The 15,614-nt window shown below is 47.1% G+C and overlaps 1 protein-coding gene across 1 annotated transcript in view; it reads right to left on the bottom strand.

Annotated features, from left to right (window-relative positions):
- Positions 1-12,498, bottom strand: part of LOC112073983 (junctophilin-1) — a gene marked incomplete at its 3' end in the record, with an annotated part of 23,081 nt that extends 10,583 nt beyond the window's left edge. The window contains exons 1-3 of the mRNA XM_024141213.2: positions 12,409-12,498; positions 11,598-12,122; positions 3,964-4,735 (exon numbers count right to left, since the gene is read on the bottom strand). Coding sequence (XP_023996981.2) covers positions 3,964-4,735; positions 11,598-11,976 — 1,151 coding nt within the window. The remainder of the gene's footprint in view (positions 1-3,963; positions 4,736-11,597; positions 12,123-12,408) is intronic.
- Positions 12,499-15,614: the final 3,116 nt, after the last annotated feature.

The following is a 15,614-nucleotide window of genomic DNA, read 5'->3' as shown; positions in this document are numbered from 1 at the left end:
TCGCTGAATGGATAGCCAAAAAAAAAAAAAAAAAAAAAAAAAAAAAAAAAAAAAAAAACGATACACAAAAGGAAAAAAAATTACGGTCAGTGGGGTGCTGTTTAAAACAGTCACCAGTAGCCGGATCGCCAGTTACCCTGCCCTGGACCATTAGTACTTAGTTCTAGCTGCCTACCACCTGGTACTCAACCCTGAACCTTAGAGACTGTTACTAGCTGCTACCACCGGTACTCACCCTGAACCTTAGGACTGTTACTAGCGACTACCACCTGGTACTCACCCTGACCTTGAGACTGTTACTAGCGCTACCACCGGTACTCACCCTGACCTAGAGACTGTTACTAGCTGACTACCACCTGGTACTCACCCTGACCTTAGACTGTTACTAGCTGTACCACCTGGTACTCACCCTGACCTTAGAGACTGTTACTAGCTGACTACCACCTGTACTCACCCTGACCTTAGAGACTGTTACTAGCGACTACCACCTGGTACTCACCCTGAACCTTAGAGACTGTTACTAGCTACCACCTGGTTACTCACCCGACCTTAGTACTGTTACTAGCTGACTACCACCGGTACTCACCTGACCTTAGAACTGTTACTAGCCGGCTACCACCTGGTACTCCCCTGAACCTTAGTACTGTACTAGCTGGCTACCACCTGTACTCTACCCTGACCTTAGTCACTTTTACTAGCTGCACCACTGGTACTCAACCCTGAACCTTAGATACTTTACTAGCTGGTTATCTAAGGTTCAGGGTTGAGTACCGGGTGGTAGTCGGCTAGTAACAGTATCTAAGGTTCAGGATTGAGTACCGGGTGGTAGACGGCTAGTAACAGTATCTAAGGTTCAGGGTTGAGTACCGGGTGGTAGTCGGCTAGTAACAGTATCTAAGGTTCAGGTTTGAGTACCGGGTGGTAGACGGCTAGTAACAGTATCTAAGGTTCAGGGCAGGGTACTAGGCGGTGGCTAGCTCATGTTTACTGTTTAACAGTCGGATGGCCTGGAGATAGAATCTGTTTTTCATTCCCTCTACCCCAGCTTTGATGCACCTGCACTGTCACTTCCTGCTAGATTGTAGCAGGGTGAACAGGAAACAAATTGAGCACCTGATGCAAATTGCAAATACGCGTGATTTCAGTTCCGGGTGTCTGAGATGACTGAAAAGATGACTGTGAAAGATTTGTCTGTGGAGTACAAAATTTTACTAACATTGAACTAGGTTTGTGATGACAACTTTATGCTGCACATATTTGCTAAACCGCCAAAACAGTAATCAGTCTTCTGAGGGTAACACATTTGGATCCATCCTAAAAGGCACCCTATTCCCTATATAGTGCACTACTCTAGACCAGAGCCCTATGGCACACTATTCCCTATATAGTGCACTACTTTAGACCAGAGCCTATAGGGGGCTATAGGGAAGTGGCACCCACTATGAAAATCAGTTCACCCGATCCCCCCTGGATGCCTGATCAGAACAATGCTGGGTGCTTGGCGGTGCGTGTCCATCGTCACGGTATGTCTTTATTACACACTGTACAGGCTGACCTGCTCTGGGAGCATCTGAGATATGTACAGAGAGTAGAGATCACAGAGAGCCTGCACACACACACGCACGCACGCACGCACGCACGCACACACACACACACACACACACACACTGAAGGCGGATCATAAATGTCCAGGACAAGCAGCAATAAACTGGTGGCGTCACACAAAACTGGCAGGTGTCTTCACTGACATTTTCAACCTCTCCCTGGCCGAGTCAGTAATACCAACATGTTTAAAGCAGACCACCATAGTCCCTGTGCCCAAGAACACCAAGGTAACCTGTCTAAATGACTACCGACCCGTAGTGCTCACGTCTGTAGCCAGGAAGTGCTTTGAAAGGCTGGTCATGGCTCACATCTACACCATCATCCCAGAAACCCTAGACCCACTCCAATTTGCATACCGCCCCAACAGATCCACAGATGATACAAATCTCTATTGCACTCCACACTGCTCTTTCACACCTGGACAAGAGGAACACCTATGTGAGAATGCTGTTCATTGACTACAGCTCAGCGTTCAACACCATAGTGCCCTCAAAGCTTATCACTTAAGTAAGGACCCTGGGACTAAACACCTCCCTCTGCAACTGGATCCTGGACTTCCTGACGGGCCGCCCCCAGGTGGTGAGGGTAGGTAACAACACATCCACCAYGCTGATCCTCAACACAGGGGCCCCTCAGGGTGCGTGCTAAGTCCCTAGTCCACATCACCAACAAACTAACATGGTCCAAACAAACCAAGACAGTTGTGAAGAGGGCACGACAAAACCCATTCCCCCTCGGGAGACTGAAAAGATTTTGTCATGGGTCCTCAGATCCTCAAAAGGTTCTACAGCAACACCATCGAGAGCATCCTAACTGGTTGCATCACTGCCTGGTACAGCAACTGCTCAGCCTCTGACCGCAAGGCACTACAGAGAGATAGTGCGTACGGCCCAGTACATCACTGGGGCCAAGCTTCCTGCCATCCAGGACCTCTATACCAGGCGGGTGTCAGAGGAAGGCTCTAAAAATTGTCAAAGACTCCAGCACCCTAGTCATAGACTGTTCTCTCTGCTACTGCACGGCAAGCGGTACCGGAGCGCCAAGTCTAGTCCAAGAGCTTCTAAACAGCTCTCACCCCCCAAGACATACGACTCCTGAACATCTAATCAAATGGCTACCCCGTCTATTTGCATTGCCGCCCCCCCATTTACACCGGCTGCTACTCTCTGCTGTTATCATCTATGCATAGTCACTTTAATAACTCTACCTACATGTACATACTACCTCAACTAACCAGTGCCGCTGCACATTGACTCTGTACCGGCATCCCCCTGTATATAGCCTCCACATTGACTCTGTACCGTAACACCCTGTATATAGCCTCACATTGACTCTGTACCGTAACACCTGTATATAGCCTCCACATTGACTCTGTACCGTAACACCCTGTATATAGCCTCCACATTGACTCTGTACCGTAACACCCTGTATATAGTCTCCAATTGACTCTGTACCGTAACACCCTGTATATAGCCTCCACATTGACTCTGTACCGTAACACCCTGTATATAGCCTCCACAATTGACTCTGTACCGTAACACCCTGTATATAGTCTCCACATGACTCTGTACCGTAACACCCTGATATAGTCTCCACATTGACTCTGTACCGTAACACCCTGTATATAGCCTCCACACTGACTCTGTACCGTAACACCCTGTATATAGTTCCACATTGACTCTGTACCGTAATACCCTGTATATAGTCTCCACACTGACTCTGTACCGTAACACACCTGTATATAGTCTCACTATTGTTATTTTACTGCTGCTCATTAATAACTTGTTACTTTTTATTTTCTATTCTTGTTTTATTTTTTATTTTTTTTAAACTGCATTGTTGGTTAAGGGCTCGTAAGTAAGTGACTAATACAATCCATTTGATTTGATTTGAAAAGCAGCGATGATGATGAATCAACTTTAGGGTCCACTGTCTCTTGTCACACTTCAATCACAACTGAGCTGAACCATCCAACTGGAGATCCATAGTGTAATGCTCCACAGAAAGAGCCAGGAGTTACGCAATAACACTCCGCTAGCTGGTTGTACAGCCATACCAGTCATACCAGGCACCACGGGAATGTAGGAAGGGCCTTTGATCTTGCAGATTGAATGCCGTATACTAGTTTGTGAATTTACAGGTGTAACACACATTCATCATACACATATTCTGTCTCTCACTCTGTCTCTCTCAATACACACCACACACAAACACAACACACACACACACACACACACACACACACACACACACACACACACACACCACACACACACAACACACACACACACACACACACACACACACACACACCACAACACAACACACACACACACACCACACACACCACTCACCAACCTACTGGAAGCTGCTATTTCCACCTTCGTCCTGGAGATGGCCCCTGCCCTCCGTGCCCCCTCCACGGCCCGGTCCACCTTCTCTTTGGTTTTGGGGTTCTTTAGCGGGATCAACTGCTTCCTTATTCCACGCACCAGCACGTTATTCTTGTACTTCCCTTCTTCCTTGTTCCCYTCGGGGAAGGTGGTGCAGCCGTAACCGTGGCGCTTGTTGTTCAGCCACTCCCCCTCGTACTTCATCCCGKTGGAACGTTCGCTGACGCCGAACCCGTTGCGCTTGTCGTTCTTCCACTCCCCCRTGTATGTCTCGGTGGTGGTGGCGTCCACGTGATCCTCCAATAGCAGGTCCTCTTCCGGCAGCTCTCCGTCGCCCAGGGAGATGGTGGAGTTGGCGTCCGCGTCGGAGGAGCTGATGCGGCTCCCAGCGGCGTCGCTGCGTGCCGAACTCTTCTTGCTGGAGATGGACGACTTCGATTCGGACTTGTGTAGCCGACGGAGGCTCCCAAACAGCGACCCGTGGCGGAACAGACCCTTCTTCTTCCCGGTGACCACTTCGCTGTCCGGGTGGAAGTTGAGGACGAACCCGCCGCGGCCGCCGGTGGGCGTGTCACCCGAGAGGTCCTGGAGCACGGTACCATTGCTCTGCTCGGAGCGTAGGGACGCTAGAGAGGTACGGAGCGGAGAGCGGATCACCGTTGCCATGCCGTAGGGAACACTCTGGCGCACGCCATAACCGTGCCGCATCCCGCCCATCCACTGGCCCTGGTATGTACCTGGAGGAGAGAGGACAGTAGAGATGGGGGTGAATAGATTGATTGACTGATTGATTGGTTGATTGGTTGGTGGGTGGGTTGATCGATTGGTTGGTTGGTCGGTTGATTGAATGATCTTAACAGTATTGACTAAAAGCCACAATATAAGGCACAGAGAGAAACTGGCCCAACGCTCTCAATTAGGATACTAATGTCCTACAACAACATCAAGCTCATTAGACATTGATTAGATGGGAAGGAAACCCACCTGGTATCCTAGATATCATTACATACTGAGACATTGATTAGATGGGAAGGAAACCCACCTGGTATCTCTGATATCATCTACTTACTGAGACATTGATTAGATGGGAAGGAAACCCACCTGGTATCCTAGATATCATTACATACTGAGACATTGATTAGATGGGAAGGAAACCACCTGGTATCCTAGATTATATTACATACTGAGACATTGATTAGACGGGAATTATATTATATTACTATATCATTATAGTTCAGACAGAACAATGGGAATCTGCAGAAACATAATGCATCCCAAATAGCACACTATCCCCTACATAGTTCCCTATTTTTAACAGAGCTCTATGTGCGGTGGTCAAAAAGTAGTACACTAAATAAGGAATAGGGTGCCATTTGGGGCAGCGGCCATACATTGCCTCAGTCTATCAGACTTAGCAGGGCTCCTGACTGATCTAATGAACAGCTCCAACAAATGGTCAGTTTAAACGGCAGGTAGGATGGTTAGAGTGTAGAGGTGCAGTAGCTAGTGGTTAGAGTGTAGAGGCGGCAGGTAGCCTAGTGGTTAGAGTGTAGAGGCGGCAGGTAGCTAGTGGTTAGAGTGTAGAGGCGGCAGGTAGCCTAGTGGTTAGAGTGTAGAGGCGGCAGGTAGCTGTGTTAGAGTGTACAGGGCAGGTAGCCTAGTGGTTAGAGTGTAGAGGGGCAGGTAGCCTAGTGTTAGGTGTACAGGCAGTAGCTAGGGTTAGAGTGTAGAGGGGCAGGTAGTCTAGTGGTTAGAGTGTAGAGGCGGCAGGTACTAGTGGTTAGAGTGTAGGCGAGGTAGCCTAGTGGTTAGGGTGTAGGGGCGGCAGGTCGCCTAGTGGTTAGAGTTTAGAGGTGGCAGGTAGCCTAGTGGTTAGAGTGTAGAGCGGCAGGTAGCTAGTGGTTAGAGTGTAGGGCGGCAGGTAGCCTAGTGGTTAGAGTGTAGGGGGCAGGTAGCCTAGTGGTTAGAGTGTAGGGGCGGCAGGTAGCTAGTGGTTAGAGTGTAGAGGGGCAGGTAGTCTAGTGGTTAGAGTGTAGAGGGGGCAGGTAGCTAGTGGTTAGAGTGTAGAGGTGGCAGGTAGTCTAGTGGTTAGAGTGTGAGAGGTGGCAGGTAGCCTAGTGGTTAGAGTGTAGAGGGGCAGGTAGTCTAGTGGTTAGAGTGTAAGGTGTAGGTGTCCAGTGTTAGAGTGTAGAGGGGCAGTAGTCTAGTGTTAGAGTGTAGGTGCAGGTAGCTAGTGGTTAGAGTGTAGAGGTGGCAGGTAGCCTAGTGGTTAGAGTGTAGAGGCGCAGGTAGCCTAGTGGTTAGAGTGTAGAGGGGCAGGTAAGCCTATGGTTAGAGTGTAGAGGCGGCAGGTAGCCTAGTGGTTAGAGTGTAGGGGCGGCAAGGTAGCCTAGTGGTTAGAGTGTAGGGGTGGCAGGTAGCTAGTGGTTAGAGTTAGGGGCAGGTAGCTAGTGTTAGGTGAGGGCGGCAGGTACCTAGTGTTAGAGTGTAGGGGGGCAGGTAGCTAGTGGTTAGAGTGTAGCGGGTGGCAGGTAGCCTAGTGGTTAGAGTGTAGGGGGGGCAGGTAGCCTAGTGGTCTAGAGGGTTAGAGGTGGCAGGTAGCCTAGTGGTTAGAGTGTAGAAGCGGCAGGTAGCTTAGTGTTAGAGTGTAGGGGCGGCAGGTAGCCTAGTGGTTAGAGTGTAGGGGGGCAGGTGCCTAGTGGTTAGAGTGTAGGGGCGGCAGGTAGCCTAGTGGTTAGAGTGTAGAGGTGGCAGGTAGTCCTAGTGGTTAGAGTGTAGAGGGGGCAGGTAGTCTAGTGGTTAGAGTGTAGAGGTGGCAGGTAGTCTAGTGGTTAGAGTGTAGAGGTGGCAGGTAGCCTAGTGGTTAGAGTGTAGAGGGGGCAGGTAGTCTAGTGGTTAGAGTGTAGAGGTGGTAGGTAGTCTAGTGGTTAGAGTGTAGAGGGGGCAGGTAGTCTAGTGGTTAGAGTGTAGAGGTCCGGTAGCCTAGTGGTTAGAGTGTAGAGGGGCAGGTAGCCTAGTGGTTAGAGTGTAGAGGCGCAGGTAGCCTAGTGTTAGAGTGTAGAGGCGGTAGCCTAGTGGTTAGAGTGTAGAGGCGGCAGGTAGCCTAGTGGTTAGAGTGTAGGGGCGGCAGGTAGCCTAGTGGTTAGAGTGTAGGGGTGGCAGGTAGACTAGTGGTTAGAGTGTAGGGGTGGCAGGTAGCTAGTGGTTAGAGTGTAGGGGCGGCAGGTAGCCTAGTGGTTAGAGTGTAATGGGGTGCAGGTAGACTAGTGGTTAGAGTGTAGGGGTGGCAGGTAGACTAGTGGTTAGAGTGTAGGGGGGCAGGTAGCCTAGTGGTTAGAGTGTAGAGGGGAGGTAGCTCTATGGTTAGAGTGTAGAGGGGTGCAGGTAGTCTAGTGGTTAGAGTGTAGAGGGGCAGGTAGACTAGTGTTAGAGTGTAGAGGCGCCAGGTAGTGTAGTGGTTAGAGTGTAGAGGTGGCAGGTAGCCTAGTGGTTAGAGTGTAGGGGCGGCAGGTAGTCTAGTGGTTAGAGGTGAGGGTGGCAGTATCCTAGTGGTTAGAGTGTAAGAGGCGGCAGGTAGCCTAGTGGTTAGAGTGTAGGGGACAGGTAGCCTAGTGGTTAGAGTGTAGGGGGGCAGGTAGCCTAGTGGTTAGAGGGTAGAGGCGACAGGTAGCCTAGTGGTTAGAGTGTGGAGGCGGCAGGTAGCCTAGTGGTTAGAGTGTAGAGGGGGCAGGTAGTCTAGTGGTTTAGAGTGTAGAGGTGACAGGTAGTCTAGTGGTTTGAGTGTTGTAACTAAAACATTGCTAGATTGAATCCCCGAGCTGACAAGGTAAACAAATATGTCGTTCAGGCCCTGAACAAGGCAGTTAACCCACTGTTCCCCAATAGGCTGTCATTGTATATATGAATTTGTTTCTGAACTGACATGCCTAGTTAAATAAAGTTATTTTTTTTAAAGTGTACACTAACTTTTAGGGCTCTGGTCAAAAGTAGTGCACTATGAAGGGAATTTGGACTCAGCCAATTAGTATTTAGGTCATAATGGGTGGATAGATACCCTTAAACCTACAACATCAGTGGCTTGTAAATTATTTATAGTTTTGTTTAAATCTGCTGATGTTAAGGGATTAATAAATGCATGCAATTGATGGTGCACTGAGTGTACAAAACATTAAGGATACTTAATGGAGTGGTAGATACTGCTAGGACTTCAAACTGACCCATCAGGGTGGTAGATTACTGCTAGGACTTTCAACTGACCCTTCAGGGTGGTAGATACTGCTAGGACTGTCAACTGACCCTCAGGGTGGTAGATACTGCTAGGACTTCAACTGACCCATCAGGTGGTAGAATACTGCTAGGACTTCAACTGACCCATCAGGGTGGAGATACTGCTAGGACTTCAACTGACCCATCAGGGTGGTAGATACTGCTAGGACTTCAACTGACCCTCAGGGTGGTAGATACTGCTAGGACTTCAACTGACCCATCAGGGTGGTAGATACTGCTAGGACTTCAACTGACCCATCAGGGTGGTAGATACTGCTAGGACTTCAAATGACCATCAGGTGGAGATACTGCTAGGACTTCAACTGACCCATCAGGGTGGTAGATACTGCTAGGACTTCAACTGACCCATCAGGGTGGTAGATACTGCTAGGACTTCAACTGACCCATCAGGGGTGGTAGATACTGCTAGGACTTCAACTGACCCATCAGGGTGGTAGATACTGCTAGGACTTCAACTGACCCATCAGGGTGGTAGATACTGCTACAGTGCATTCTGAAAGTATTCAGAGCCCTTTACTTTTCCCCACCACCTTTTGTTACATTATAGCCTTATTCTAAAATTGACCAAAAAACAAATGTTTCAGGCTCTGTCAGGTTGGATGGGGAGCATAGCTGCACATCTATTTTCAGATCTCTCCAGAGAAGTTTGATTGGGTTCAAGTCCGGGTTCTGGCTGGGCCACTCAAGGACATTCAGAGACTTTTCCCGAAGTCTGTCCTGCGTTGTCTTGGCTGTGTGCTTAGGGTCGTTGTCCTGTTGGAAGGTGAACCTTCGCACAAGTCTGAGGTCCTGAGTGCTCTGGAGCAAGTTTTCATCAAGGATCTCTCTGTACTTTGCTCCGTTCATCTTTCCCTCGATCCTGACTAGTCTCCCAGTCCCTGCCGATGAAAAACATTCCCACAGCATGATGCTGCAAACACCATGCTTCACCGTAGGGACAGTGCCAGGTTTCCTCCAGACGTGATGCTTGGCATTCAGGCCAAAGAGTTCAATCTCGATTTCATCAGACCGAAGAGTCTTGTTTCTCATGGTCTTTGGGCAAACTCCAAGAGGGCTGTCATGTGCCTTTTACTGAGGAGTGGCATCCGTCTGGCCACTTGACCATAAAGGCCTGATTGGGTGATGGTCTGAAGGTCTTAGAGTCAAATCAAATCAGACCTAGATATGGGTGGAGGTTTTAGCGGGTGGAATATTAGGACAATTGGAGGTTTACAAAGTTGCAGAATGTATATGTGGAGCGGTTAATAAAAAATATATACAAAAAATTGAATTAAAAATACTTCAAAAAATAAGAAAAAAAGGCCTGATTGGTGGAGTGCTGCAGAGATTGTTGTCCTTCTGGAAGGTTCTCCCATCTCCACAGAGGGATTTCTTTTTGATATTTTAACACTTTTTTGGGTTACTACATGATTCCATATGTGTTATTTCATAGTTTTGATGTCTTCACTATTATTCTACAATGTAGAACATTTTTAAAATAAAGAAAAACTTTGAATGAGTAGGTGTGTCCAAACTTTTGACTGGTACTGTATATACATTTCCTAAAATGTCTCAAACCTGTCATTATGGGGTATTGTGATGTCATTATGGGGTATTGTGATGTCATTATGGGGTATTGTGATGTCATTGTGAGATTGATGAGGACATTTTTTTTATGTCATACATTTTAGAAAAGGCTGTAAGGGTTAGAAGGTTACACTATATAGGATCACATGGCCAGATGTCCATGTCTTTAGGAGTAGCCTTTGCAGTAGGAAATGTAGCTTAGTGATGTCACTAACGTACTACAGTACTTGGGGGATGAGGTATGTTTTGATAATATTAGATGGCATCAACAGGACTAATGTGACATAGTAAATTATGTGCCATAGAGAACACCAGTTAACAACAGTAATCAAGGTCCCGTGTGGGGCTAGCAGGGTCCATGCTATCTCCTCGTCTGATCTGGGAATACTCATTGTGGGGCTAGCAGGGTCCATGCTATCTCCTCGTCTGATCTGGGAATACTCATTGTGGGGCTAGCAGGGTCCATGCTATCTCCTCGTCTGATCTGCGAATACTCCTTTGTTTACACAAGTCAGATCAAATCAAACCAAATGTTATTTGCTACATGCGCCGAATACAACCGGTGTAGACCTTACAGTGAAATGCTTACTCTTACAAGCCCTTAACAATGTAGTTTTAAGAAAATAAAGTGTTAAGTAAAAAAACGTATAATAAAAAATGTGAAATAACAAATAATGAAAGAACAGGAGTAAAATAATAGTAGTGAGGTTATATACAGGAGGACACCTGTAGACTGATGTGTCTGTCAACCTTCTCTGGTCTCACGTTCAGCACCCGGTGAGGGGGTCAACACTGCTGATTGAGTGGGTTAGGAGAATGAATGCTTTATATAGAGGACCGTGCAGATATAGGACACATCTTTATGGGATCTCAATACTGGTTGTTTACTGGCAGAAATGAATAGGCTTCAATATGGAAAACCTATTTTTAAGGTTTCAATCTTAGAATGTACCACGGATAGACCTATAGGCTAGGTGATAGTCCAGCTATAATGATCTAGATAGACACTCTGGCAGTATCTACGCTAGCCAGAGGGTTGCTCTGAACACGCTCTTTGACCTGATTTGACCCATTCCAAACACCACACACACACACACACACACACACACACACAAACTCTCTCTATCTCTCTACCTTCCATCACCCTGAGTACACTGTTACTGTTACTGTCACATGTGCAGTATAAATCAATGGCTGAAAACGCGAGTTGCTGGTCACGGAATAACACAGGCAACTAATAGTCTGAGAGAGAGAGAGAGAGAGAGAGAGAGAGAGAGAGAGAGAGAGAGAGAGAGAGAGAGAGAGAGAGAGAGAGAGAGAGAGCCCACGCAGCGTTTTAAATGATGAACTGATGCTTCGATATGTAACACATTGAATATGTCGTTAATCAATCAATCAAAATGATTGAGTGGAAGCTACTTATTATGGACCTTAATAAAATATGTTATGGCGCACGGTGACGAACATGTTCCCTTTGCGCGTAATGGAGCTAAAGTCAAAAATCCACAAATCTGTATAAATGTGAAAAGTTACAATCCGGTATTATCTCTATAATAACGCTATAATAAACCAACGCTATAGACAGTCACATCTCCGTTCTGTCTCTTCGTGAACCTTTTCGCACGCCAAACCACAACACATCACGACAGATCGCACTGGTTCACGGTTTAAAGAGACACACACAATATTCCCCCCCACAAAAAAMAACATGCCAATCCGGTATAACAGTATAATGGTATATCTTACCACCGTCACCATAGGTCTCAATCCCATACCCGTCCTGTAGCCCGTTACTCCACGTCCCATCGTACCGGGCAGGTGTATTGTGACTCTGTCGGAGTCCATAGCGACCCTTGAATCCGTGGCTCCACTCGCCGCGGTAAGTCCACTTCCCTTTGGTTTCGACCCCAAGTCCATGCCGCTTCCCCTGGGACCAGTAGCCGTGGTACGTATTCCCGCTGGGCCAGGTGTACACCCCCACTATCTCAAAGCCGTGCGACCAGGAACCGGCGTATTCCCCCTGGCCCTTTGGCCCGGTACAGATGCCATGTCCGTGGGCTTTTCCGTCCTCCCATCCTCCGCAGTATGTTCCTCCATCGTCGAAGTCGAACCTTCCGCCCGTCATTCAGAACAGCCGAGAAATGAAGCAGAACTCTCCGGCCGTAGAGTGTCGTGGTGTCGTGTTATTAACCACCCCCCCCCCCCAGAAGGGATCCAGCAGGGAACGGAGAGGTGGAGAAAACAGTGAGATGAGCCAACGAGAGGATGACTCTGTTTGCACAAGAAGTAAAAATAAACAAAAAACAGTGATGATGGTGGTGGTGGTCATGGGTAGTGTGTGTGTTCCAAGAGGTTGATATGTAAAGAGAAAAGAGTGTGTGATGTGGTTAGTGTGTGTGGTGTGTGTGTGTGTGTGTGTGTTGTGTGTGTGTGTGTGTGTGTGTGTGTGTGTGTGTGTGTGTGTGTGTGTGTGTGTGTGTGTGTGTGTGTGTGTGTGTGTGTGTGTGTGTGTGTGTGTGTGTGGGTGGGTATGAATGGGGAGGGAAGTGTAATTTACCGGAGGCGCACGCTGTATCCTCCGCTGTGTGATAGCTCCGTCCCCCCTCTCACCCACTGATCACAGAGGGAGAGCGAGAGAAGCATCGAGTCGCTGAACAAGAAAGACACAGCCAATTGCTACGTCACGCCAGTAGAACCTCCCACCCACCCGCCGCCCCCTCAGCTAATTATGAGGGTGGATGCACTCGAGCCATCTGAATTACGTGCCGCTGTTCACCACTAAATCATAGTTCAAATAGCGGACCCAACCGTCAGATAGCCACTGCAACTTTACCGCGACGCAACCTGCTGCTGACGCCGCCCGCAACCGGTGGTGGTGCCAGGACTTTTTTTTAAAACGCGCGCCTCCTTCCTCGCACAGGTGTGTTCTCTGTACGGAACGGCTATTTAGGAGGTGTGAGTGAACACGGGGATCAAATATAAATGTCCGATGTAGTCACAGTAAGATTGCTGAAGCTCTCAAAATGTTTCAATGAAAGAAAAAAAAAATGTAAGTCACGTTATTACATTCCTCAAACTAGAATTGTACCCTTTAAGAACAGCCTCCAGTGTAATTTCTGCCATTTGAAATGTAACGAGGTCAATATAACGATATAATTCTACACAACGTGATTAATCAATCAGTTTGGACATGATGAAAATATATTGACTTCCATGGAATGGAAACTATTAATTTAGTCATTACACTCACTGACAATATCACAAATCAAAGAGCTCGACAGATTGGACAAAGGGAATGGATAGACTAACAGCGACCTCTGCTGGTGGCTGGAAGCAATGGGTGACACACTTGTTACAGAACGGAGTTTAATACGCATAGGACTTCTGTATGGGCTGGACTCTAACAACCTCAAGCGAGGATTTATCAAAAAATGACAGGCCACTTTCTGGATCACGTTTTYCTTGCTATTTTATTAGACGCGTAGCAAAAAAAACGAAACAAATAGCCTACGTTGCATAACCTACAGTATAACCAAACAGGGCTTCAACAACACAGGCTTACATAATAGGCTATCTAGTCATTACATAGCCTACTCGGAAGTTGTGATCGTTTGAGAGGAACGATGTTCATTCATAGGTCGCTCTGGATAAGATAAGTTAGATAAGTTAGATAAGTTTGCTTCAGCAAACTGCCCCAAAAATGTGAAATGTAAATCTCTTATTCATTCAGCATCAATGATGAATCTCAGAGGGGTTTGATGCCGTCCGAGGAGGCAGCGAGCGGACGGCTGGATTAACCGTCCCAAACGCAACACAGCGACAGATGGCTAAAATGGCGTCGGAGGAAAATAGCGCTGATTCTCAGCATGAGAAATGTATCCTCATCAACGCGGGTTATGTTCAGGAGGTAAAGCAAGAGAGCCGAGAGTTGTCACAGAAAGCACCAAGGCCACACCATCCAAACGGACATTGTACGATTGGACACGGTCCTTCAATTATCAGAAGGTGAGTGTTTCAGCACCAGGCGGTTTCAGAACCTCCGCCACGGACAGCTCCTCAAGGGCAGCCTATCAGGTGGTGAGTTACGTAACTATGCTACGTTTATCAACATGCTAATCAAAATAACACTGATTTCTAGATTTACCATTTTTTTGTTCACGAACCCTTTATGCAAGAAATAATGCTTGCAAGAACTAGAAATCAATCAATAATTGTTGACATTTTGTTGGTTTAGATAAAGGAGCTGATGGACTCCGGTGGACTACAGGAAACAGATGGCTGAGCACGCTCCCATTAACATACAGTGGGCTGTACTGGAGCAAGTGGAAAGTTTGAAGTTCCTTGGTGTCCACCACAGGAGGTTGGTGACATCTTAATTGGGGAGGACAGGCTTGTGGTAATGGCTGGAGCGGAATCAGTGGAATGGTATCAAACACATCAAACATCAAACTCACGGTTTCCATGGTTTCCGTGTGTTTGATGCCGTTCCACTCACTCCGATCCAGACGTTATTATGAGCCGTCCTCCCCTCAGCAGCCTCCTGTGACGTCCACATCACTAAGGATCTATCATGGTCCACACGCACCAACACAGTAGTGAAGAGGTGACGTCCACATTACTAAGGATCTATCATGGTCCACACACACCAACACAGTAGTGAAGAGGGTACAGAAACCCCAACCTCTTCCTTCTCAGGAGACTGAATTGATTCGGCATGGGCCCTCAGATCCTCAAAAAGTTCTACAGCTGCACCATCGAGAGCATCCTGACCGGCTGCGTCTCCACTTGGTGTGGCGGCTGTTTGACATCCGACTGCAAGGCATTACAGAGGGTAATGCGTAGGGCCCAGTACGTCACTAAGGGCCAAGTTCCCTACCATCTAGGAGCCCTATACCAAGCTGTGTCAGAGGAAGGCCCCCAGAAATGGTAAAAGACTCCAGCCACCCAAGTCATAGACTGTTCTCTCTKCTRCCGAATGCAAGCAGTAGCGATGCACCAAATCTGGAACCGACAGGACCCTGAACAGCTTCTACCCCCAAGACATAAGACTGATAAATAGTTAGTTAAATAGTTAGTTAAATAGTTAGTTAAATAGTTAACCAAATAGCTACACTATCTGCATTGACCCCTTCTGCACTATATTTTTAGTGACTCTACCCATGTGTTACTGTTACTGTTTATTATCTATGATGTTGCCGAGTCACTTTATTCCTACTGTACATATCTACCTTAATTACCTCGTACCTCTACATATGGACTCAGTACTGGTACCCTGTGTATATAACCTAGTTATCATTACTCAGTACTGGTACCCTGTGTATATAACCTAAGTTATCAATTAACTATACTGTACCCTGTGTATATACCTAGTTATCATTACTCAGTACTGGTACCCTGTGTTATAATCCTAGTGATCATTACTCAGTACTGGTACCCTGTGTATATAACCTAGTTATCATTACTCATACTAGTACCCTGTGTATATACCTAGTTATCATTACTCAGTACTGGTACCCTGTATATATAACCTAGTTATCATTACTCAGTACTGGTACCCTGTGTATATAACCTAGTTATCTTTTCTTCCATATAATGGGAGTCCTATGAACCCTGTTATTACATGTAATGGGAGTCCTATGAACTCTTGGCAGAATCTTATATTACATATATTTCACCTTGTTGCAGGTGATTAGTTGTCTTGCCTCGAGCGCAGTCTTTGTCCAATTTGTAATTTCTGGGCCTCTTCCCAGCTCCGTTTCCCAT

The sequence above is a fragment of the Salvelinus sp. IW2-2015 genome, unplaced genomic scaffold (genome assembly GCF_002910315.2).
Source record: "Salvelinus sp. IW2-2015 unplaced genomic scaffold, ASM291031v2 Un_scaffold2446, whole genome shotgun sequence".
In the NCBI taxonomy this organism is placed as follows: domain Eukaryota; kingdom Metazoa; phylum Chordata; class Actinopteri; order Salmoniformes; family Salmonidae; genus Salvelinus; species Salvelinus sp. IW2-2015.
The sequence above is the reverse complement of the archived record's forward strand: the minus strand, read 5'-3'. Positions and strand labels throughout refer to the sequence as shown.